Below are 24,810 nucleotides of genomic sequence, written 5' to 3'. Positions count from 1 at the left end.
TTTTATTTTTTTATTTTAGACTAATTGAGTGGTGACACGTGTGCAAATAGTCCCAAGTCACAAATGGTAACTTGTTTAGCCGGTTTCAAGTCACTTGGGACCAGATAGGGTATAAAAGTCAATTTACTAAAAAATAATCAAAAGGTGGGATTATTTTGGGCAGATGAGGCAAAGTTGGGATTATTCGGAGCAATTTTTTCATATAAAAGAGTACAAACATTTGAATTAATCTACTCCCTCTGTATTTTTATAAGCTGGATTTTGATTTGCACATTTGTCGAGACACAACTTTGACCATGAATATCTTTAATTAGAGGTTAGTGATAAGTGGTTTATTTGACCACTTATTGTGGTGATTTTAACCTAGTTTGCTATTCTTTCCCCTCTTTTTAACCCGTTTTGAATATAAAAGTTTTGTCTCGGCCTTGCCCCCTCTTTGTTTGTGTTTGTCCATGTTTTGCAAGTATTATGACTCAATTTGACAAGCATTCAAAGCGTGGAATGATGTTCAAGGCTTGAAAACAAAGAAAGGAGAGCTCGCTCCTGATGGAGCGGGCGTGCACATCTTCAGGAGCGGGCGCTCCATCAAAATCACAACATTCTGCCAAAATCCAACCCTATGAGGAGCGGGCGTGCACCCTAGCTGGAGCGGGCCTCCTAGCTGCTCCAATTCATTCTGCCTCAAGGTGAAGCAGGGAGGAGCGGGCGTGCACTCTCCTTGGAGTGGGCGCTCCTCCCCTTGAAGCTTGAATCTGCCATATGCTAAAGAATAGGGGAGCGGGTGTGCAGATCCCTTGAAGCGGGCGCTCCTCCCCGAAGTTTTGGATTCTGACTTTCTCTGAAGCAAGCAGGAGCGGGCGCGCAATTGTTTGGAGCGGGCGCTCCTGGCTCAGGATGGGCGCTCCTCGCTGGAAATCCGTCTTATTTTGACAAATTAACCTATGTAATTTGGGGAGTATAAATACTTCCCCTTTAGTTCATTTGAGAGTTAGATAGCAGTAGCATAGTTTTTAGTAGTTCCTCTTAGTTTGAAACAATCCACTTTGATAATTTAGTTTAGTTTTCATCAAATCAATCATTGTAATAGTGAGTTTCAAGGATTATTCTAAAGATTTGGCACATTGTATTCAACATTTGAAGCTTTAATTAGTAATTTCTTCCACCTTCATCTATTTAATTTCTGATTTTATTTTGTATTTGCATGTCACTTGAATCTCTTTAGTTCTTGATAATTTGTTGTTGGATGATAGTTTATTCATTAGTTAATCACTTTTCCCCAATTATTGAAGTAGTTAGAACCCTAACCCTTGTTTGCATGTTGATTAATTTGAGTTGTAAGTAGTCCTCTTTGATAGGGGTTGGGTGAAGCTCAACCTATTGGTTAGTTATGTAAATGTGGGAGAAGTATTGATGTTTGTATTGCAATTAAATTGATTATATGGGATTGCTTGTTAGTTCTTCATGATAGGATTAGCTACCCTTGATTTAGGAGCTTGATAGCATGATATGCTTATTTGACATGGAAAGTGAATTGAGTATGTCATTACTTATTGTAATTTGATTATGTATCTTCTATTGCTAAACTAACGAAGAATCTAAGTTTAGTAGTGAGAGTTGTTTCCTAATTGCATGAGATTGATCTTACATATAGTCCTTGCTATCTCTTGTCTATTTTACTCCCTATTTGCCTAATTACCTTGGTTGAGTGAATCCCACTCCCTAGTGTTTTTAATCCATTGAATTAGAACTATAGTTTGTTTGTCTACTTGATGAACCCCCAAATCCCACTCCCTAGTGTTAAGATCCTTAGCAACCATATCCCGTTCTTTGTGGATCGAACTCTTACTTATCATTGTGCTTGGTTTGTAGGATGTTTGTTTATAAATGTGTTTGATTGAGTGTGGAATGTGCGACCATTCTAACGCCCATTAGTTAGTAAAAATTATGAAAAAACTAATTTATAAAAGTAGACATTATGACAAAATGTGTTACTCAAGGGTTATTCTTGTCTTTTTATATTTACCATTTAACTTTCTCTCTCCTCACTCCTCTTATACCTCAACCATCACAGTCACCACAACCATCACATCCACCATCATCACTTCGTCGCCGCTAAACTCAACTCATGTATGAACTCGACCCATCTACAAACTCGCCGCTGAACTCGACCCATCATCAATGGAAGGAGCTTCTATGGAGGACATGGTCACCCCTTCCCTTTGGGGTTGACCATGCCCTTAATTTCACCCTTCATTCCTAAGTTTTCCGTTTTTTCAGATGTAGGTGGAGATCGGGGGAGGTGGGTGGAGATCGAGGAAGGTGGAGATGGGGAAGCTTGAGTGGGTGGAGATCGGGGATAGATGGCTGGATGTGAATGGAGATGAGGAAAAGAAGATCGGATGTGGGTGGAGTATAAGATTGGGGAAGATGGAGATCGAGGAACGAAGGTGGAGACGGGGGAAAGGATATCGGAGGTCGACGGGGAAAGAAAATCGGAGGTCGACGGAAGAAGAAGAAGATTGGAGGTCGATAGGGAAGAAGAAGATCGATTAGATGTGGCTGTGGTGATGGTGGTGACGATGGTGGTTGTGGTGGCTATAATGATGGGAAGGAAGAAGTAAGAAGAAACAAATATATTACAATTGTGCCATTTGAGTAACAAATGTTGTTGCTCAAAATGAATAACCAGGGCTAGCTCTTAAAAAAAAAACTCCTAATTTTACTCTTTAACAAATTAAATGATCACAAGATTCACATTTTTGAAAAATAAAAAATGATTATTTTAGTGAAGGTATAGTCTCCAACCAACAAACATACAGACATACGGTAGTATAAAGCAACTTTAAAAAGACGAATTAAATAGAAAATTGGGACAAACATTAACGGAATCAGAGAGTAAAAGTTAGTTTTCCAAGAATGGAAAACCATTTTCCGATTAAAAAATGCTTTACCATACTATACTATTCTCCCTATTCTAGTATCCTCCTTCGTATAATATAGTGCTCGTATTTTATACTTCATCCTTTTTTTAATAGTTGCAACAATTTGACTTTTACACTATTCATGTGTCTCACTTTGACTAGCTTTAACAATTTATACTTAAGTAAAAATATAGTCATGTGGGATCTTGTTAAATTTATCTCAACTTATATATTTTAATATCTAAGGTTTATAATTTTACATATTGGTAACTAAATATATTAACGATTGAAAACATGCATCGACAAGCGTGAAAAGTGAAGTGTTGTAACTATAAAAAGCATAGAAAGTATATATTTTTAAGAAAGCCCGTATTCCATATTCATACAAGTTCGAAAATGTACATGGTAATTATTTGCCCTAAAACCCAAAACCCATTACTACTAACTCGTACTCTCTATATATATACTACTTCTGATTTTTTTTAGTTGCAACTTTGAAATATTTTATATCTCTCAAATAATACCCCAAAGTTACAACTATTAAAAAAAAAAAAAAAACAGAGATAGTATTTTTTTTAGTCAGGGTCTTCTTTACCATTACCATAAATAAATAAAAAACTCAAAAACAAAAATAAAAAAAATTACTATTTTCTTTTTTCCAATTAACATTTAGCAATCTATCTATAACTAATACTAAAGTAATTACTGCTGACATCACACTGTACATGTATCACCTTCTTATAAAAAATTTTCCCTCCTAAACTATTTGTGACATCATTCTCTTTTTTTTTTCTTTTTTTTTTCTCCTTTTCAAAATAAAGCTAATATTTGAAAATTATTAATTAATTATACATTTTATTTTAAAAGCTTTTATGACTAAAATGACTAATTAAACAATTTATTAGTGATAGTAGAGTTTGGATTATTTTTATTAATTCTTCAAATTTTCTATAATAAATCAAAAACGAATGCTAACATTTTAAAATTTTTATTATAACTATGAAGTTAATTAGAAATATTTTTTAACTTAATTAATCTAACTAAAGAGATTACACACATTTATTATGTTTTGCATAAAATATTTATATTACACACATACAAGTAAGTTTTTAATTATTTAAACCGTGCATTCGCACGGATTAACCTAGTCTATAAATAAACTAAAACAACAACTGCTGACATCATCACTTTTTAAATTGTACACATGTCAAGTTGTGGTTGAAATTTTTCCCACCTAAATTAATTACTGACATCATATTTTTATTTTTATTTTTTATCTTAGATTATTACAATAGTTTTTTTTCTTTGGAAAATAATTATTATATTATATTATATTATATTATATTATATTATATATACTATATTACGATGAATTTGAGTTACTTACTATTTGGCTTCAAAATATAATTACTCCGGGTTAAAAAGTATTTCGTATTGCATAATTTACTTAAATTTATAGTCTTCTTCAAAATTAGTTAGATTTAAATAGCATTACAATTAATGATTAAGTTTTTATAATTTATCTCATACGAGAAACATATATAAAATAAATATTTATTTAAAGAAATTTTTTATCTCGTAAATTGCACGACGAGTTTTATCTAGTTAATAACATTAGAAACCCCTTAAACCCTTGGCCTCAATTTTTAACAGCGAGAGAAGTCTCTGCTCTCTTAGTCTCTTTCTCCACTGAAAAAATGGCAATAGAGAAGATCAAAGTGGAGGAGGAAGCTTGCATGATTCGCTTCTACAAGATTGTTCTTAGCTGGGATTACTTTCGTCTTCTTCAACATTCTCAGGCAATTTTATTTTTTACTTTTTTTTTTTTATTTATTTTTTTAATGCTATGATCTCTTTAATTTCTTATGCTTAGATTTAATTTCCTTTTAATCAATTATTCAACAATTTATATGCAATTTTTGGTTGGTTTTGCTTTTTGGGTAATTGGTACGAACAATTAAAAACAATTATTTTCCTATTTGGGTATAGTTGAGATGAACAGTTTGTGATAATGATTGCAGTTTATTGTTTTTATTGTTATTGTTATTGTGATGAGCTTATTTTTTTTATTTATTTGGGTTTTTGGGATGAACAATTAAATACAAATTCTTAGCCAATAAGTGAATTGTTTTCCCCATTTGGGTTATATGAGATGAACAGTTTGGGATATATAATGCATATTTTTAGTTTTAATGTTTCAATTTTTTTTTTTCTTATTTATAACAAATTTGTTCTTGTTATTGCATTTTGATGATCTTTGTATTTTTTTATATGTGTATTTGAAAAGCAGAAATCTAGCGTACAAAGTAAAAAGGGTTTAAAGGAGGTGAAAGATACATTTAAAGATGTTGATGATTATCTTGCAACTTTTGAGCCTCTTCTTTTTGAAGAAGTGAAATCCCAAATTGTCAGAGCCAAAGATGAAGAGGGTATAGTTTGTTTCCTTTCACTTCATCTTGGACCTTTGTTCCAAATATGCGGATTATTATTTGTATAAATACTAAAGTTTTGTCTAACAATCAGGGGCATCGCCTTTCCAGCAGAAGATTTGTATGGTTAAAGAATGCAGTGATTCAGATGGATTTTATTTCCCAGTTGTATTTTACACGACGGAGGAGGGAGATTCCTTTTTCCAAAATGATCTTTTGCTACTTTCGAAAGAGAAGGTGATTAAGCTGTTTTGCTAGTTTATGACTAGTTTGGGAGCTAATAATTAAGATTTAAGAGTAGCATTACGAGTTAGTTCTTTTATGGAAGATTCCTTATATCTATCATTAGATAGTGTGTTTGCTCCCATCTTGCTAATTTAATGTGGTTGAACATTACAGATTGTTGGTAACAGGCTTCCTGAGACATATGCATTTGCGTTGGTGGAGCATCGTCAGATAGATTCTCTTAGACTCAGAATGTTTTTACAAGGAGAGGTTAAGGGAACTGATACAAACCGTACAGTGTCTAGCAAGAGACTTGCCAATATGCGTTCATGTATAAAAGTTGAACAGATTATTCTTCACATGTCGAAGGTAATATATCATTATTTACTGAAATCTGTTCTATTTTTACATTTTCTGAAATTTCGCTATTTAATCAGTGTGTCTCATATAGTATGTGCTCATCTGTTCATGGAAAAGAAATGAATGCAAGTCATGGGTACCAAATGGTCCCATAGAAGTAAAAGAAACATATATTTGAGAGATGGCAGCATAGTTCATCGTGTTCTCCATCTTTCGTGGCCTTTGAATGGTCTCATTGTAACTGAAGTACCTATCTTTGGTTCACAAACTAACTTTAAGTGAAAATTAGCTTACGAGAAATTCTCCTATTGAGGGCATTGTATGTAGGTTAAAGAGGGAAAAGAAAAAAAATTGAGTCACTTAGTCTCTTTGCTATGTACAGTCTCTGTAAATTGAACCTGGATGCATATGAGTGATTCTTTAATCCATGGAGACTACTTTTTACATCTGAGTAGCTCCTGCCTCCTGGTTTTCAATTTAGAATTATTAACTGAAGAAGGATTATTAAATGCTTTACTGAAGTTTGGTGGTGGATGTGGGGGTACGTATAATATGTATGTTTAGAAAATGATATTGTTTAAAAATTGATGGGAATATACCTATAAATCATGTGCTGATGAATGAGTTAAATAATTTGCAATGCGACCACACATTTATCAGCTGAGAAGACATTCTATATTTTTGGCGAGTGTTGTTTGTACTCATAATGTATTGAGTCTAAAAAATGTTAAAATTCTGTACTATATTTTACTTGGTGATCTCATCATAGGATCTTCATTTGTCAAATTTTCAATATAGCCAGGTTTCTTTTTATTCAAGTAACTGATTCTTACGACAGGTCTGCAGTTTATCTACTATTTTTCGCGAGTTTGTTGCCATGCGGTCAATTAGCTCTCTTCCCTTCAGGGATGTAATTTTGAAGGCTACTGACAGTAGTGCCAATTCAACTGGTCTTGCTTGGGAGATCCCTGGGAAATTGATGGAATCTATTGAAAGTAATCACAACGAGTCTCAACTGGAAGCTATACGTGTGAGTATTTGTGAAACTCTTGGATTTCTCATTTTCTTCTAGTTCTTTTTTGCTTCTGAATTAGTCTGCATAGGCACATAGCTCTCTAATCCAGTTACTCTTAGTTAGAAAGTCTTGTATATTCTATTTTTACAATAACCTGACGTGAATCTGACTGATTTATTCAGGCAGGGCTATCACGGAAACCTTTTGTCTTGATACAGGTATTTTCTGACTTTGAAACTCAAGCAGCAGCAATTTACTCATTTATGTCAACATGTTTAGGGCCACATTTATGTGTTAATTGATTCGAAAACTAACTGTATGGCATAAGAATGGATTGGGCTAGCGTGTATAGGTTTGCTTTGATTTGGCTGTCTGGTGTAAAAAGATATGAATGGTTTTGCCTGGCTTTAATTTTTTAATCACCTTGTTAGTGAAATGTTTAAAGTTTCAAAGAAGTATAAGCCTTAAGAAAAGAATTTGCTGTTATCTGATGCTTGTGGTTGGATGGTAGATTTGGGTTGGATCATATGTCATTATGCGCATCCAACGATACAGTTGGTGTTCTAATCCCAATTTCGGTTTTCTGCTCCATGCATTAAAGCTATAGTTGGTGCCAGGCCAATTTTTTCCAAATAAAATGTTGTCCTTTGAGGGATTGAAGACTTGAAAATAAAATAATTGAAACCATCGCTGAGTCACCTTGAGGTTTGATGTTATGTATTAATGTGTTTATTCCCAGCATGAGGCACTCTTGAGTCTTAATAGTGGACAATTACCTGGGTGATGCCTTCTGTGTTTCTGGGCACTGAAAATCTTACAAGATATCAGCATGACATGATAGAATATTTCATTAGAGTTAATTATTTTAACCTTTTAAGCTTGAAAATTTGCATATTTATGAAGTTCTTGGAAAAAGAGGGAGATTGCCTCTTGTTCAAAAGTTATCCTAGGGGAACATTTTTTTTTTCAAATCCATGGCTCAGGAGAAATTTCCTAGCAGTCAATATGAATTTTGAAGTTGCTAATATGATGTTTTTGATGCTGTGGAATTTTTCTTAGATCCAAATCCTTACTATAGAAGACATTAGCCAATTTGATTCTTGACCAAGTAGTCAAATCTCTCTATTCTAGCTTCTAGTTTATTGTTATGTTTACATGGTTTGATGGTGTTTGTAAATAATTGAATGAGAGCTTCCACAATACTGGCACTGATTAATCAATTCTCAGATTGCTGTTATGATCTGGAATGGCCAGTTGGCCACTGATTTGATTCCCCTATTTTGTTCTGCCAAAGGTTTTCTTTGGTTTGATGATTCTGGTTCTTGTTTCATGTTTACTTTGAACATTTCTGATTTACTTCCTTATTTTTGGGATGGGGGAGGGAGGGTGTGCGAGTCAATAACTTTTTAAGCTGGATCATCTTTATTTGCTATACTTTATATGATATTTCTGTATATGCTGATTATGATCTATGAGGTTCTTGGAACCTGATTTTTTGTTCATTTTAGGGTCCTCCAGGGACTGGAAAGACACAAACTATTCTTGGGCTTCTTAATGCTATTCTGCATTCTGTTCCAGCAAGAATGAATGCTAAGTGAGTTACAACTATCCTCACTTTTTTCTCTTGTGTGATCATGTAGCAGACTGCCTATGCTGTTTCATTGTGGAGGCTTAATTTCACTGATCTGGGTCTTAATTTCTTTACTCTTCCAGGGATAAACTGCGTGACATGAAGCGAGGCCCGGAATTGCCTATGGAGGAGAAGTATGCTTTGCCTGTTGCTCAATTTGGTGTCTTAGATAATTCTTCTTTTTGGCCTTTGATTCTATAATATCTTGCTGTGCTAGTTGGAACATACTTATTAAAAATTATTTTAACAAATACTGTGCTGTATGCTATATATTCCTAAATATTTGCAGTTTGCTTGTGCTTAATCTTCTTGGAACTCATTCTTTCAAAAAAAAATCCTGGTCTACTTCCTTCCAAGGAGTTTCTGCTGGTGCATTTTTTGTGGTTGGAAGTATTGTTTCTTGTTTCACAACTACCATAGCTTCATCTATCTAGGTCCAGGCATTCTTGTTCATGTGTCATTGGTGGATCATTTGTCTTAGTACTGGTTAAGAATATATGCATCCAAGTGAGCTGATTATTGTTTAAGGCAACAGCACACTTCAAAATTCAAATTATATGCCAGTTAGGAAAGATGCAGAATCTGTATCTAGTGTTAATGGAGCTTCACAGCTGTAGTTCTGAAGTATTTTTAACAGAATAATAAAGTATAATAGCTCATTATGTATAACAGAATCTGTATCTAGTGTTAATGGAGCTTCACAGCTGTAGTTCAAATTATATGCCTATGATTTTTAGTATTTGTGAAGTAATTAGTACTCATTATGTATTAGAATAAGGGTCAGTTAAAAACAAACTGCTTTGTCATTTCAAGGGTCAGGCTATGTACATCTGACCCTCCTCTTGCTTGTCCAGGAAGGGTGTCTCTTTTCAGACATAGGTATCAAGTTATTTTTGTAGGGAAGTAGCAGAATCTTTTGACTCTTGTTGCATATAGATTTGAATATTGGTATACAAATCTGTTATGGTACTAATATCAACATGTTTATGTGATACAGGTGCAATCACTGGAGACTAGCATCTCCCTGGATATCCAAGGTCAATCCAAGAGATGAGATCATGCCAGTTGATGGTGATGATGGGTTTTTTCCAACCACTGGAAATGAATTGGTATACTAATTTTCCTACTATGATGAGTATTCTTTAGATTGTCTTCTGAACAGTCAATGTGGTGCAGAAACCAGAAGTTGTAAATTCTAGTCGCAAATATCGTGTTCGTGTGCTGGTTTGTGCCCCATCAAATTCTGCACTTGATGAGATTGTGTTGCGAGTTCTAAATACAGGTATACTTTTTTGTCTATCTTTTCTACCTTTCCTGTCCAAGGTGTCATAATTATGTAATGGAAAAAAAATTACAGGGAGCATCATTCCCTACCGTTGATTTCTGACAAGTCTTTATTTGTTGTGATGTTTCCAACTTTCTATATTACTCTTTTTTTTTTCAATAGCTATTTAGTATTATGGCGTAGTAAATGTTTTAGTTTATTATTTGAAAACTAGACAGCTAATTTGAGACGTCTGGAAAATAAAGATTTGACAACTAATATGAGATGTGGGGAGTACATTATAAGAAGAGACAAACAGATGTAAGACATTGCGAAGATCTATTTTGGGTCCTCTAGATGAGGAACTTCATCGACAACGAGAAGATTTTTATTAATAAAGTGACGAAGTTATCCTTCTCAAGTATGTGCCATTGAGTATATAGGTGTTTCAACATGCTTCTGTATGTACTAACTGGTTTTCAGCAATTGAATCTATTGGATGTGCTCCGACCTCTACTCCTTTGTTTCTTTCTTATGTTTCCGCTGTACTTTTTAAGCCATTGGTTGATGTAATCTAATAGTCAGATATAGCAGCCTCAGAATTTACCTTGTGATGATCTAACTTATATGATGATATATTATTCCGGTTATCTGCAGGTGTTCGTGATGAAAATGACCGTGCTTATAATCCTAAGATTGTTCGCATAGGTCTTAAGGCTCATCATTCAGTACAGGCAGTTTCAATGGATTATTTGGTATGAATATCTGATGTACCTTGCACTGTTTTTTTTCCCCCCAAATAAAAACTATTTAGCCTTTTCTTGTGGCCTTAGGGTGGGGATGATATTGTGACTTGTATATTTTGGTACACATCCATCCTCATTTGATCCTTGGCTCCTTCCGCATTCTCATCACTATAACTTCTTCTCAAGGTTGTGGCTTATTGGAGGACCATTTTAAACGAAGTAAAAACCCATGGTAGCTTGCAAGTGCAATGGCCAAATTAAGTGATCTATTGGCTATGATCTTTAGAGTGTGAGATGGCCTGTAATATATGGAATTGATTATTTTTCATCTGATGTGAAGCCATTCTATTTGTGTGAAAGAAATCTTATCCCATGACTGTTATGGACTGAGCAGATACAACCAATAACAGAGAAGAAAGCTGTAGAATGGTAAATTAGAGAAGAAAGATTGAGGCTTTAATTAACATAAATAACGGTTAACACAATCGATAGGTTTAGCCTATCAAGCTCTACAGTGAGTTAAGCTCACAACTCTCTAAATGAGTGACTTGAGGTCACAACTCTCCTAAGGAACTACTCCAAAATTCTGCCTACCTATTCCCTTCCCTTCCCACTCTATTTATACTAAGGCTAAAGGTTCTAACCTAATACTACTAAATTACCTATAATGCCCTTCCTTAGGTTAATATATTACAATGACTCATAAAACATAATGCTTTCAAGTTCTATTTTTGTTTCAACTTTTGAATGTGCTAGCTGAAATACAATTTTTGTAGCTTGGGCTGTTAAATCTCAGTAGTAATGCCTTGTGTGGGATTGGAGAGGAGGGGGAGGGGTATATGATATAATGGCATATGGAGGATCTATAGCATCTTTCAACGTAAATAATAATGGCAGTGAGGTTGTTGAGCATTATCAATCGTGTTATTGTTGTTAACCTGCTAAATTGCCTGTAGTTTTACTCTTTAAGCTTCTCTGGTGCTTATACAACTGATTTGTTTTTGAAGGTAGAGCAAAAGCTAGCTGGTCTGGAGGGCCATCTGGATAGGCAGAAGCAAGGAGCTCCAGGGAGTGATAGAGATAGCATACGTGCATCAATTCTGGATGAAGCTGTGATTGTATGCAATTCTTCCCCTTAGCTGGAAATTTTTATGGTGCTCTTTTCACTAATACTTTTCTGGATGTAGGTATTCTCTACTCTCAGCTTCAGTGGTTCGACGATTTTTTCTAAATTGAATCGTGGTTTTGACATTGTTATCATAGACGAAGCTGCTCAAGCGGTAAGTATTCTGCCATTTGTTTGTTTAAGAATTACTGTTTGTATTTCTCATGCTAGTAAGTAAGCTGTAATTTATATTTTAACCAAGGAAAAATTTCTCATAAGAGGAAGGAATAGAAGGGGAGGGAGGGGAAGGGGAGGAAATCAGGAAAGGGAAAGGAGGGAAGATGATGAGTTTTCCTTCCAAGTCTCTCCATTGTTGGAGGGATCAATTTCGTACAATTCTATCCCTCCTTTTCTCTCCCCTCCAATTCTTTTTCTTCCTCATTTGTTATTTTCTTTTCCCTTCCTTTCCCTCCATTTCCTTCAATCCAAACAAAGTTATATCTGTACTTTTCTCTGTGGATGCTTTTGTTGTTGAATAGCTTGGTATAACATATTACAAACTTGAAAATTTTCTATAGCTGAAAAACCTGAATGATAATGCTCTGTGGCTGAATATAAATATTGGCCTTTTGAATTGCTACTCAGCTCTTCTAGCTAGCTTGTCAACCATTTATGTCAAGGGACTTATGATCCGCAACACCCCCCTCCCCCACCCCCCGCACACACACACACACACAAAAAAAAAAAAAAATGTTTGCACTTATGACTCCCCCAGTGTTTGTATGTGGTAGCTGCTTTAACTGAGATTTCCATTATGAGATTGTTTTATGTGTCTGATCTTGGCCTTCAATTTTCTATTTTTTTTTGGATAATAGGTGGAACCAGCAACTCTCGTGCCTTTGTCAACTGGATGCAAGCAAGTGTTTTTGGTAATATCTACATCCCCTTTTTTTCTAATAGTGATCAGACTTGTACATTACATGCTTACACTGGTTGGAAGATAATTATTTATGTTGTATAATGAGGATTTTTTTTTCTTTCTCTGCTTCACATTTAAGCTATAGTTCTGTGTCACAATCAGAGTCTATGAAACTGTACCTCTTTTGTCCTAAATAAAGCTTTTATTGACTTGACAGAAATATTAAGGTTTGACATGTGAAAGCCGTATCAAGTGAGCATATGCAAGTATCTAAACTTTAAATGGCATATACAATTAAAAATTCAGAAATGCTTTTTCTCCGTAACCCATGTGGTAATGCTACTAATGCTTATATAACATGTATATTATATGATAAGGAGTGAGAGCTATAGAACCTGATGTTATAGGAGTTAAACATATGTGCAAATGTCCTGGAATTGGGCTTCTGCGGCTGCAGGTTTACAAGCTGTCATTTCATTGTCTTATCAGGTTGGTGATCCTGTTCAATTGCCAGCTACTGTGATTTCTACTGTGGCTCAAAATCTGGGGTAAGAATTTTAATCTTACATATTTGTCTTTTGTCATGTTAGAACCTACATCATAAATTACTTATTAAAATGCTTCTTACTAACTTATGTATCCCTATAGATACGGCATGAGCTTGTTCAAAAGATTCCAGAAAGCTGGATATCCAGTATTGATGCTCAAGACGCAATATCGTATGCATCCTGAGGTACACTATTTGAACTTTGTGGTGTTTTTACTCTTATGTAACAAATTTTCGATTCTCTGCACGTACAGGTCTTTAAAGTGGTCATATGTGGTACTTAAGCTAGATTTGAATTGGGTTTAGACTCTTACAGATTTCATAAGCTTGAGAAGATATCTGGTTCTCCAGTATTACGCAAACTATTATAATTCTAAACTTTGATCCCATATTCCCCTTACAATTCTGCTTTAGAATTGAAAGTTAAGGGAACTCATACTTGATCTTTTATTTATTTGTGTTTACTATCGTCATCTTATGTCTATGATACAAGTGTGTTGTTTAAATAGATACGGAGTTTTCCTTCTCAAGAATTTTATGATAATGCACTGGAAGATGGTGCTGATATTGAAGAACAAACAAAGCGTGTTTGGCATGATTATCGCTGTTTTCGCCCCTTTTGCTTCTTTGATGTAAAGGATGGATCAGATTTGCAACCTGAAGGAAGTGGATCTTGGGTAAATGTAGATGAGGTTGAGTTTGCACTCCTCTTATATCAGAAATTGATTTCCAAATATCCAGAGCTCAAGTCAAGCTCCAAACTTGCTATTATTTCTCCTTATAGCCTTCAGGTTAAGCTCTTCCGTCAGCGTTTCCGGGAAATATTTGGTTCTGATTCAGAAAAAGTAGTAGACATAAACACTGTTGATGGTTTTCAGGTATGTGATCTTCGTAGTTTTGTTCTTGGTTTTAAAATGTGCAATTTTTATTGTTTAATGTCTTTGCCAACTTAGATGTCGTGGATGCCTGAAATGCAAAGCAAGAGTGACCAAATATTCAAATAATCAACTATGCGATATATAGTCATACTATCTGACTGAAAATTGTATTGACAATCAAACTATATAAATTGCTGGAACTCATTGCAGGGACGGGAAAAGGATGTTGCAATATTCTCATGTGTTAGGGCAAGCAAAGATGGGGGTATTGGATTTGTTTCTGATTTTAGGCGTATGAATGTTGGCATCACCAGAGCTCGTTCATCCATCCTGGTAAGGCTGATCAACAAATTATATTTTACATAAACTTTGTGATGATTTTTCACCTGAACTTCGGAGTCTCTAGGTTGTGGGTTCTGCATCAACATTGAAGAGGGACAAGCACTGGAGCAACCTCGTAGAAGCTGCTGTGAAGAATAATTCTCTTTTTGAGGTAATCATGGTTTATTCTGCATTCCATGAATATTATGCACCTGTAAGCTTAAGTGTGTGTTTGGATTGAAGGAAATGGAGGGAAAGGAAGGGAAGGGAAATGGAGGGAGGGGAGTTTCTTTCATTTGGATAAAAAAATTAGGGATGAAGGGAATTGGAGGGGAGAGAAATGGAGGGACTAAGGGGCCGTTTGGTTCGCATGGTGGAATTGGAATGGAATGGAGAAAGGGTATCAAAGAGAATGGAATGAATCCCTTTCCATTTAGCATGTTTGTTTTATAAAAAACACAAGGGAATCACCTCCACCATAGCACCACCACATCCACCATAGCAACACTCTTTTTCTTCATTTCCCAGCCACCCTACAGCCCAACCACCACCTCCCCGGAACTCGCCCCCTCCCTCGACCCTCGCCGCCATTTATTTACCCGGAAAACTTTCCCCCCACCCACGTATAACCCTAAAAAACCCTCCCCCTCCCCTTAAAACCGTCGGCCACCCCTCCCCCCACACTCGAAACCCTAGCAGCTAGGGTTTCAAGGGTGGGGGGAGGGGCGGACGACGGTTTAAGGGGAGGGGGAGAGTTTTTTAGGGTTATTCGAGGGTTGGGGGAAGTTTTTTCGAGGAGGGGAGATGTTTTCGGGGGGAAGGGATGGGTGGGGGAGGTGCGCCGTGTTCTGGAAAAGGGCGTGGGAGGTGCGCTGAGAGCCGGCGATGGTCGGAGGATGGGCGGCAAGCTCCGAAGACGGACGGGGGAAGGTTTTCGAGGGAGATGTGGTTGTGCAAATGGCTGTGGTAGGGGCGGCGCTTGCCGGCGGAGGGGTGGCGAGGTGGCTGGGTGGTGGTTGTGCTGTAGAAGGTTGCTAGCCGGGGTGGGTATGGTGGTGGTTTTGGTGTCTAGGGAAAGGGAATGGAAAAGTCTAGGGGGGGGGGGGGTGAGGAATCATTTTAGAGCAAAAATGGGTAAAGTCAATAATGAAAGAGGGTAAAGGGAATGATTGATAGTGACAAACAAACAACAACAAAGGGAATGGGGCATGTTCATTCCCTTTCCCTTTGATTATTACCCCCAACCAAACGGCCCCTAAATTCTAAGAAAATGATCCCTCCAACAATGGAGAGATTTGGAAGGAAAACTCATCCTTCTTCCTTCCCCTTCCTTTCCCTTCCCTCCCCTTTACCTCCCTCTCTTTCTTTTCCTTCCCTTAACATTACCCAAACAAACTGTAAATGCCACTTGTCTGGTCATTGGTGTTGAGCTTATGGGCATGTTTCTGATAATTTGAAGTAATACTAATGCTTATTGATGATGAAGCTGTTTCCACTAATCTAAGTGGGACATTGTAGTATTTTAGTCTAGCATCCTTCAATAGTCCGTGTAATGGACTAACCAGGGTGTAGGACAATACATGTGAGACTTAAATATGGAGTATATGTTTTTTGTCTTCAACAGCTTCAGGGTTTCTGTAAATTATTGAATATGTATTGTTGGAGGTTGACATGCTGAGTAGGGTTAAACAAGTTCTGGGATATGGGTGTCTTTTTAGATTCACTGAGTCACTTAAGTATTGATTTATGTGGTATCTAAACAAGCTATTCAAGCTGAATGTTGAGATCACTTTTAATATTGATAATATTGATAAACAAGTCAAACTTGTCTTCCGACTTTCCCTTGTACAACTAGCTAGGGTGAATGTTGCATACTGTACGTTTCTTAACCTAATCTACCTGCAACTAGATTATCAAAAATTGTACATCAGGTTTTGATGCTAAACAAAGACTAAGATAGATATTGCTGGAAGACGTGAATCAAGCTGTACTAGGAAACAGCATCTCCATTCTACTTCTTCAATTGACTATAATTAATAAGAGAAGGTAGTAGAACTCATTATGCTAATATCCTGCAAATCTTGTCATTGAAAGGTGAAAATATAGAAAATTGAAGATTAAGAGCTGGGTTTCTGAGTAGGATAAAATTTGTCTTTCATGTGTGAAAGATCTTTGTTTCTGTGGTGTGCAAGATAATACGGAGTGATTTTTCGCAATATATAATGAGTCCAGCTATCATCTCTCATTCTTATCAATATTATCATGGCAGGTGACCAAGCCTTATGCATCATTTGTTAGTGACGAACACATGAAATCCATGAAAGTGGAGGTTGAGCCTGATGATTTTGATGAAGAAATGTATGCTCCTATATATGGTGATGTGGACAACTCTGTACAAGCAATGGATGTCGAAGATGAAGGTTTTGGTGATGCAGGCGGTGATGATTAGTTGCAGATTCCACATTGGGCAAACTGACGAAGTATAGTAGACGGGCTTCATTTATTGGGCAAACTGACCATACTGCCAAGGCTGCACTTTGCAGGTTGAAGATGACTGTAGAAAACAGATGACATAACAATGACTACTAATAATTTTTGCCAGCTTAGCTGCAGGAGATGGCTATCAGAAAACTGGTAATGTCATCATCCCGAAAATTTGAAGATCATGGGATCGGAAGAGAAGGGCTTTGGACGGCAAAATATACCCCTGCCGGACTAAAGGGTTGGCCTCATGGGATAGGATAGTGAATCCTATACAATTTTGAAGATTGATCCTTTAATTATATCTTTATTTCTGACTTTATATCAGGGAAATATAAAAACTATACTGTTAAAGCTGTAAATGGCGCCTTTTTTTTTTTTTTAATCATTTAAAAAACAAATGCAGAGTCAAATTAATTATTTTATTGTAATATATAGTAATTAGGAAATCCATCATGATGGTTCCTAATAATTGAAGTTACTAATTTTGCTGAATTATAGTATATAATATGATGTCATGCTGGCTTCTATTTGATTAAATATACTTTTGTTATTCCTACTCAATTAGACCACCCTACCTGTTTCTGTGTCCAATATAGTCAACTCAGTGTTTAGTCGTATGCTACTACAATAATTTTTTATTTATAGGTCTATTACTATTTATCTTAGAATTAAATTTGAAACATGTAATGTTAAGATATGTATGAGGTTTTTTTTTTTTTTTTCTTTTTTTCTTTTTTTTTAAACAAGTATAAGTTGATTTTAACTTGGTATAAACATGCTCATTTGGTAAAAGTTATTGAATTTACTGAAAAGAAATTCAATGCTAACCAAACATACCAATCAAACATTCAAACTATTTGTATATATGCAAACATAAATTACTAACCTAAGTCAATACTTCATTAATAATTTATAATTTCCTACCAAAGCAATTTTCCATTATTAATATTTTTTTAATATATAGATTTTTTTTTTTTAAAAAAAATTTCCAATTAGACTGAGATATATGTTTCGAATATCTAAACATTTCACTTTTACATTCTATGTAAATGTAGACAAAACTCCCCACTTACAATATACGGGAATTTATTTAATTAGGGTTTATAAAGATATGAAAACTATGAAAATGTTGCATAAGTATAATACGAAGCCTAACGCGTTACGAGTATTTAATTTTCAACTATAGAATGTGTTATGAGTATTTAATTTTCAAGTACCCATCATTGTCTATTACTCTATATGATTGTATTTTTGCTAGATTATTATTAGTTTGATGAAATAAAAGAATTATAAAAAAAATAAAAAATTTCATCACTTTACTTTAGAAAAAGTAATGAGGAGATAAAAGGGGGTAAATATAACAGGTTGTATTTTTGAAATTTAGCTGGCAATTGCCAAATTGGACCAAACCAACTAAACACGTTTGGCTTCTAAATCATATGGCAAAATTCTCTCATTCATCTTACATCAATAGATTGAATTAAAATTTTCCTTTCTGATTTTTTTTCTTCCTCCTTTAATTTATTCAAAAAAAAAAAAAAAATTATGAAAAAACCTTGGCAAAATTTGTTGCATTGTGGGCCAATTTCTTCTTAGTGTTTAATTTGTTCTGTGAAGATCTCCTATTTCATCAATCTATGATGTATAGATGGATTCAGGATAATTCTTTCTATGACTAATTTGATGAATTATATTGCAAATTTGTTTCTATTATAAGGTGAGAATGCCATTTTTCCCATTCCCATTTTTAAATTTTTGATGTATTTTGCTTAATTTTACATGTTACGCAACAATATCAATATCTGATAAGAGTATAAAACATATTCCATTGGAGATAATCATACGTTAATACAACAAAAAAAATCACAAACATCTAAAAAATAAAAATGCATGTTGTTTTTACATCATTATGTATGATAAAATTGATAAATGCTTGTTTGTTTTAAGTGCTCAAGAAATTAAACATGAAAACATGGAAACATGTTTGTAATAAATTCATATATGTTGAAAAAATATTAAAAGGTCAACTCATAAAAACAAGGAGGAAAAAACTCTAATGGAAAAGTTCAAATCTTTCCATATTTTAATGAAAAAAGACTAATTTTTTTTTTTTATTATGCTTAAATTAATTAATATGTTGAAGGTCTTCGTGGTTTCCACTCCAAGAAAAAGGAATCAATCAATTAATAATTTATATTTGACAAAATATATGATTGGAGATTTTTGACAACGGTATTTGATAAACTCTCTTTTATTACAAGATCTTGTTAGTTGGAAGGAATAAGATGTTGATTTATTAATTTTAATATTATTGAGGGAAAAAAAAAGTGTACATGTAAAAACATGAACATGAATTTCTCCTCCCCTTTTGCAGATTAGCTAGATTATTACATGAACAGTTAGCTTGTATCGAAATTTGCTAACGAACGTTCGTTGTTTCGAAATTTTCTATCGTGTTTGATCCATCGACGATGTCAATGAAGATGAAGGGACTTCTCAAAGGTCTTAGATACATTTCAACAATTTTTGGTAAGTTTTTTTGTTGATTTTTTTTTTTTTTTTTTTTGGTTTAATGTGGAATATAATTCTTAATATTTGCAAATTTATTGGTAATAATGTAGATGAGGAACAAGAGACAGAAATGCAAATTGGGTTTCCTACTGATGTAAAGCATGTTGCTCATATTGGTTGGGATGGTCCAACTGCGAATTCGCCGAGCTGGGTATTGTAACAATTTATTTCATATATATCAGTTGAAAGTATGATCAGATTAGTTATGATCGAATTTGAATCTTTCGTGTGTTCCGTAGATTAATCAATTCAAAGACGGAGAAGGAGGAGGAGGCGGAGGAGGAGCTTTGAATGGTAAGAAATTAGATAACAAATGTAATTTTAAGTCTAATACTCTCTTCGTCTGGAAATAATAATTACCTGGATATGAAACACGTGTGTTATATTTTGTTTGTCTAGTTGATCAACAAAACGGACCTAGAACACGGGGTCTAGTCCAAGAAAAACGATTCTCTACAAGTTCGGACTCACCCATTGAGTCTCCCTCTCGAAAGAAGTCCGACAAGCCTAGGGGATCGAGGCGTGCTAACTCGACTCCCTCTGCTGCTGTCGAATCCCCCAGAAGGTCATTAACAAAGCAGCAGCCGCCTCAGCAACAACAGCAGCAGCAGCAGGTTCTCCGAACAGAAGAAGGTGAGTCAACCTCAGTGAGCCAAAAAAGCTCCTCACGCCGGAAAAAGACCAAGACCAGCACATCTAGAACATCAACCAAGTCCAAGTCTGCAGCCCCACCAGTCGTCGAGTTTTCACACTTCTCGGATCCTGGTGTAGGAGGAGGAAACAGCAGCAGAAACACTGCTACTGCAGGAGGCAGTGCAGATCATACACCACCACGTCGATCGAAAGGCAAAGATACATGCCAAGGTTCACTTATGAAAGCAACAGAGCAAGAAGATCAGAAGGCATTGGATGATATTTCTAGAGGAATTCATGCAATGTAAAAATAGTCTCATCATCATGTGTAATGTATATTTTTCTGTACACATTTTATCTTTTTACCTCCCCTTTTTTGGCAAACTTGGGTTTAGAATCTCTTCTATTCCTTGCAAGTTGCAACAGATTGATAGTTGTATTCTTTGATTGGAAGTAAATAGAACAAAAAAAAAAGATCTTCTTAGCCAAGTTTTGTTCTTCGCTTATAGCATGTAAAACCTGAATTTTCAGCTAACCAATAGTGTTACCTAATTCGCAATGCGCTTTTAATACCCTATTGGATACGATAACGCATCTCATTACCAAATTTGTTAAACTGGTATGAATTTATCTATTTCATAGTTTGTGAAATTAATAAATTATTCAACCCTGTCAAAATTTATCTAACTCAGAGTAGTTTGTACTCGAATATGAACTACTAGACCAAATATGACTTGATTGGTTCATAAAGTTGAAATTGATCTGATCCTTTAACAGAATGTAGTAATTTACGATACATCTGAATAGACCTGATTGAACTCGTTCCCAAAGCAAAATTGCCCGAACCAGACAACCCATTTACCATAACTACTTAACAATCAATACAAAACTACAGGAAATAATCAAACATTAAAATTACCAACATTGATAAAAATACCCAGCATTCTTTTAAGTCTTTAACACAACATATCTTAAACCATAGAAAGCTTGATGAGTTTGATTCAACATAAAAACTTATAACATGGACTGACACAACAAACAGAAAGCAATAGACAGCTTACTGCTACCAGAATAACAGAGATTCTGGTATGTTACATGTAAAATCAGCCTAGTGTTTCTCTGAAACAGACAACGACGACACAACAAGAAGAAAAACAACAACGATAGCAATAAGAACTGCTAACAAGAAAAACAACAACGACGACAACACTGACTCCATAAAACTTAAACAAAGACGCCGATAAAACCCTCATCAAGCTAATCAAGACATATTGTGTGCTTTGGAGGACGCCCCATTCTGAGCATGGAGTCCCTCTTGACACCATAGCTTGCGAGATTATATCCAACAACGAGCCGTCTCCCTTGGAAGGACATCGGATTAAAAGGAAGGATAATTCCATGCTGATCAAACACCCTTCGACGGATATTACCCACATCATCCGAAGCCAGGACATTCAGAGTGACAGTACTACCCAAGTACATCTTCAAAGACACCTGAAACGGATAGATCAGCTGCAGAACAGTATGATTATCAATGCAGTATGAAGCCAATGTCCTCGAATCCTCGAGAGCATTTCCATCCAACAGAAGTCCAGCTCCATCAACTCTCGAGTTTATCATACTTCCAATCACAACCTTGGCATAACCAACAGTCTGCAGCTTCCTGATCTGAAAGATCACTTTCCCATTATTCGGGGTGTAAACTGAGATCCACACGAGATCCTGAGGGATCTCGACCAAGAACAGGGTCGAATTAGTATTGATGTCGAGAATACCAAGAGTTGCACGAGGAAGAAGTAGTCTTCCCTCGTACATGAGATCGTAGCTGTGCGGGTTGCATCCCAGCTTATTGGCTATCATGTATTTGACAGAAGTCGCGGTGTCATTGGCATTCGCGACAACCATCATGTCCAGCTGAGGGTTGGTAGGGATTTTGATTAGCAATTTCCTAGTAAGCTCAGATACATTGTTGTCGGCGAGTGTCTGTTCTGCACTCAGAGATTCATCTTGATGGGATAAATCAATGGGGTTCTCAGCAACACAATATGATTTCTTCTCTTTGAATGCAGCGGTGCTTTTAATCTTCATAAAATACAGACGGAATAAAATCAGTCTATATAATAAGTATACATACGACATTGTTATCCTTGTGTACATATGATATTAGTGACAACAAATCGAAAGAGGACATGGTGAACATCGTTAAGAATGGTAAACATACCGCGAATTTGAATTGGATGCAGCTCTAAATAAAGTACTAGAGGTTATTAACTTTTACATGGAAGAGTCTATTGAGTGAAGATACATGGTATAGTTTATTAGTTTATCAAGTTAGTTCTTGCTGAAAATTTTAAAACTTAATTGTTTCAGTTACTATACATTACTTTAACTAAAAATATCGTCTATTCTAGAATGGGAAAAACATGTGAAACACACGGCGACAAATCATAAATCATGCAATATATATTAGGAAAATTTAACGGATCTAAATAATATAATGTAATTAATAATCTACCAAATATTACCGATGAGACAAAAAGATAACATATCTTAATAACTAAGAAATACGGCAGTTAATAACATAATATAACCTCGCTATTTATTAAAGTGAATTCATAAATAAGCAAAATTGTGCACGTAGAAAAACCTACATCAGACATTTAATCATTTAGAAATTTGTGAATTACATAGATCTATCATGCAATTTTATGCGTTGTTAACAATTGACAATTTTAGGGATCAAAGCTAACAATTGACACACAAGCAAGCATGCATGTAGTATATGATTGATATTTTCAATTAATTTTATGGGATAATGATAGGAGGTAGGGTTCTAAACCTCTCCAAATATTTTGATCTACTTCACTCCCCTTCAAATGAACAATTCTCTAACAATCTCAATGAAAGGAAAAGGGTGAATAAAATGTGAAATTAAACTCTCTCATACACTAAAAAGAAGGCTTGAAATGTTTCACAATCAAATTAAAATCAATATTAATTACTAGATGATCGATTTGGGTCCTCAAAAAAAGATGATTTGGGTTCTCAAAAACACTTAAACATTTAGGTAAATTAGATTAATATACAGAATTATTTAAATATTTTATCCCCTTCGTTCCCTCCCTCACCCTTCCCAAAATCCCTCGCCCCCCTCCCCCCAATCGAAGGAGAGAAATTAAAGGAATAAGCTAGATGGCTTCACAAATCCCCTTTGTTCCCTCCCTCACCCTTCCCAAAATCCCTCGCCCTCCCCCCCCCCCCCCCCCCCAATCAAAGGAGAGAAATTAAAGGAATAAGCTAGATGGCTTCACAAATCCCCTTCGTTCCCTCCCTCACCCTTCCCAAAATCCCTCGCTCCCCCCCCCCCCCCCCCCCGCCCCAATCTAAGGAGAGAAATTAAAGGAATAAGCTAGATGCATTCACAAACAAAGATCGACTATTGATCTCCATGAGAAAGTCTAGATCTATTGGATCGCTCTAATGAGGGTTAGATCTAAGTCTCTATGCACCCTAAATTGTCAAACAGGCCCTCATTAAATTCGTATGTAGTCAAGCCAATAGAAATCAATTTGAAGCAATCTTGATTCTCAAATTAGTGATCAACAATCCATTCTACTAATATATCCTAGATCTAAGCCTTTGGATTTTAAAAGATCAATCACAAATTGCAAGTTGGTGTTTCAAAACAAGATCAAACTCCTTCCAGGGCAAAAATTGACAATTATATATTTCAAAACCCAAAAATCCATGAAATTTCAATTTTTACATTTGATTTATATAAGAAAAGACCAAAATCTTATAATAACCAAAAACCCCTAATATTAAAATTAAACATCCAAAGATTCATATAGAGGGCAAAAACATTTGTGAAAATCAATTTTATGTTGATGATATATATTTTTAATTTATTAATTAATCAACAAACCTTAACTTTTGATCAATTCAATTATAGATCTATAAAAATGACTCTTAAAACAAATGTTATAGCACAAAAATTCATGGAAAATAATTCTTCATCCTTCATTTCATCATCACAACTATAAAAATTAAATCTTGAAGTCATTTTCTTTTAATTTTTTTAATTTTATTATTTATTTAAAATTTAATTTTTAATTCTTAACCAAAAATTAAATAAATAATAAAATTTTAAAAAAATCAAGAGAAAATGATTTCAACTTTTTTTTTAAGACAGAGTAAATGATTTCATCATCATAATTCACAACTACATATAAAAAAAAATCAAAAAAAAAATAAATAAAAAATAAAAAATCAAAAGAAAATGACATCAAGATTCAACAAATGGTCTAATCGATTCTAAATTTTTTCGCATGAAAAGCCAACTAACCAATCCAAAAACATGTAAAAAAAACATCCTTTGACAAAACAAAAACAAATAAAACACACATAAATAAACACATAAACAACATGATGAGTGTTAAAATGAAACAAGAAATAAACCTCATCGCCATAAGTCTCATTAGCAGTAGAGGAGGCAGAGATAGCATAAGCGGGACTCGAGGCACGAGCTTCACGATGATCAGCCATGGTGAAGGTGGTGGTGGTGGTGGCCGGTGGCGGCTGTAAGAACAAACACCGAAAACAATTAAAAAAAAAAAAAAAACTATTTTTAATTAGAGAAAAGAAAAGAGAGGTGGTGTGAGATTATAGGAGTAGGGTTTAGGGTATTTATAGTGAAATGAAAACAACCTAAGACTGCTCTTTAGTGTGACTCCACGTTTTTATTGAGTGGCAGGGCGCCATT

General features: G+C 35.0%; 3 protein-coding genes across 4 annotated transcripts; 2 read left to right on the top strand and 1 right to left on the bottom strand.

Annotated features, from left to right (window-relative positions):
• The first annotated feature begins 4,590 nt into the window (after positions 1–4,590).
• LOC145564156 (putative helicase MAGATAMA 3) lies at positions 4,591–17,364 on the top strand. Of its 2 annotated transcripts, XM_081624494.1 has the most exons (20): positions 4,591–4,720; positions 5,212–5,350; positions 5,445–5,587; positions 5,750–5,944; positions 6,774–6,965; positions 7,133–7,168; positions 8,459–8,544; positions 8,664–8,714; positions 9,578–9,689; positions 9,757–9,862; positions 10,502–10,599; positions 11,598–11,708; positions 11,778–11,870; positions 12,571–12,624; positions 13,104–13,162; positions 13,263–13,347; positions 13,671–14,039; positions 14,250–14,372; positions 14,446–14,532; positions 16,630–17,364. In XM_081624494.1, the coding sequence occupies exons 1-20, from the start codon at positions 4,619–4,621 to the stop codon at positions 16,807–16,809; spliced, it is 2,421 nt and encodes an 806-aa protein (XP_081480620.1). In that variant the 5' UTR covers positions 4,591–4,618; the 3' UTR covers positions 16,810–17,364. The 2 variants fall into 2 exon arrangements, with proteins under 2 accessions (XP_081480620.1, XP_081480619.1); XM_081624493.1 differs by lacking the exon at positions 4,591–4,720 and having other exon boundaries at positions 5,211–5,350; positions 5,764–5,944.
• Positions 17,365–19,140: 1,776 nt separating this feature from the next.
• On the top strand, positions 19,141–20,356 carry LOC145564155 (CRIB domain-containing protein RIC6-like). Its single transcript, XM_081624492.1, has 4 exons — positions 19,141–19,373; positions 19,466–19,566; positions 19,655–19,712; positions 19,806–20,356. Exons 1-4 carry the CDS (start codon positions 19,316–19,318, stop codon positions 20,354–20,356), a joined length of 768 nt encoding a protein of 255 aa, XP_081480618.1. The 5' UTR covers positions 19,141–19,315.
• Positions 20,357–21,305: 949 nt separating this feature from the next.
• LOC145565433 (polyubiquitin 11-like) lies at positions 21,306–24,593 on the bottom strand. The gene is made up of 2 exons (XM_081625441.1): positions 24,507–24,593; positions 21,306–22,130 (listed from the first exon to the last, which is right to left on the bottom strand). The coding sequence occupies exons 1-2, from the start codon at positions 24,591–24,593 to the stop codon at positions 21,306–21,308; spliced, it is 912 nt and encodes a 303-aa protein (XP_081481567.1).
• Between the last annotated feature and the right edge of the window lie 217 nt (positions 24,594–24,810).

Source organism: Chenopodium album, chromosome 10 (assembly GCF_948465745.1).
Source record: "Chenopodium album chromosome 10, dcCheAlbu1.1, whole genome shotgun sequence".
Lineage (NCBI taxonomy): Eukaryota > Viridiplantae > Streptophyta > Magnoliopsida > Caryophyllales > Amaranthaceae > Chenopodium > Chenopodium album.
This window is presented reverse-complemented; position numbering and strand designations above follow the sequence as displayed.

Coding starts and splice junctions, on each gene's coding strand:
- LOC145564156 (XM_081624494.1), top strand. CDS start 4,619: ATGGCAATAGAGAAGATCAAAGTGGAGGAGGAAGCTTGCATGATTCGC. Junction 4,721..5,211: donor GTCTTCTTCAACATTCTCAG/GCAATTTTATTT, acceptor TTTGAAAAGCAG/AAATCTAGCGTACAAAGTAA. Junction 5,588..5,749: donor TGCTACTTTCGAAAGAGAAG/GTGATTAAGCTG, acceptor TGAACATTACAG/ATTGTTGGTAACAGGCTTCC.
- LOC145564155 (XM_081624492.1), top strand. CDS start 19,316: ATGTCAATGAAGATGAAGGGACTTCTCAAAGGTCTTAGATACATTTCA. Junction 19,374..19,465: donor ATACATTTCAACAATTTTTG/GTAAGTTTTTTT, acceptor GTAATAATGTAG/ATGAGGAACAAGAGACAGAA. Junction 19,567..19,654: donor CTGCGAATTCGCCGAGCTGG/GTATTGTAACAA, acceptor TGTGTTCCGTAG/ATTAATCAATTCAAAGACGG.
- LOC145565433 (XM_081625441.1), bottom strand. CDS start 24,593: ATGGCTGATCATCGTGAAGCTCGTGCCTCGAGTCCCGCTTATGCTATC. Junction 22,131..24,506: donor ATGAGACTTATGGCGATGAG/GTTTATTTCTTG, acceptor TATTTTATGAAG/ATTAAAAGCACCGCTGCATT.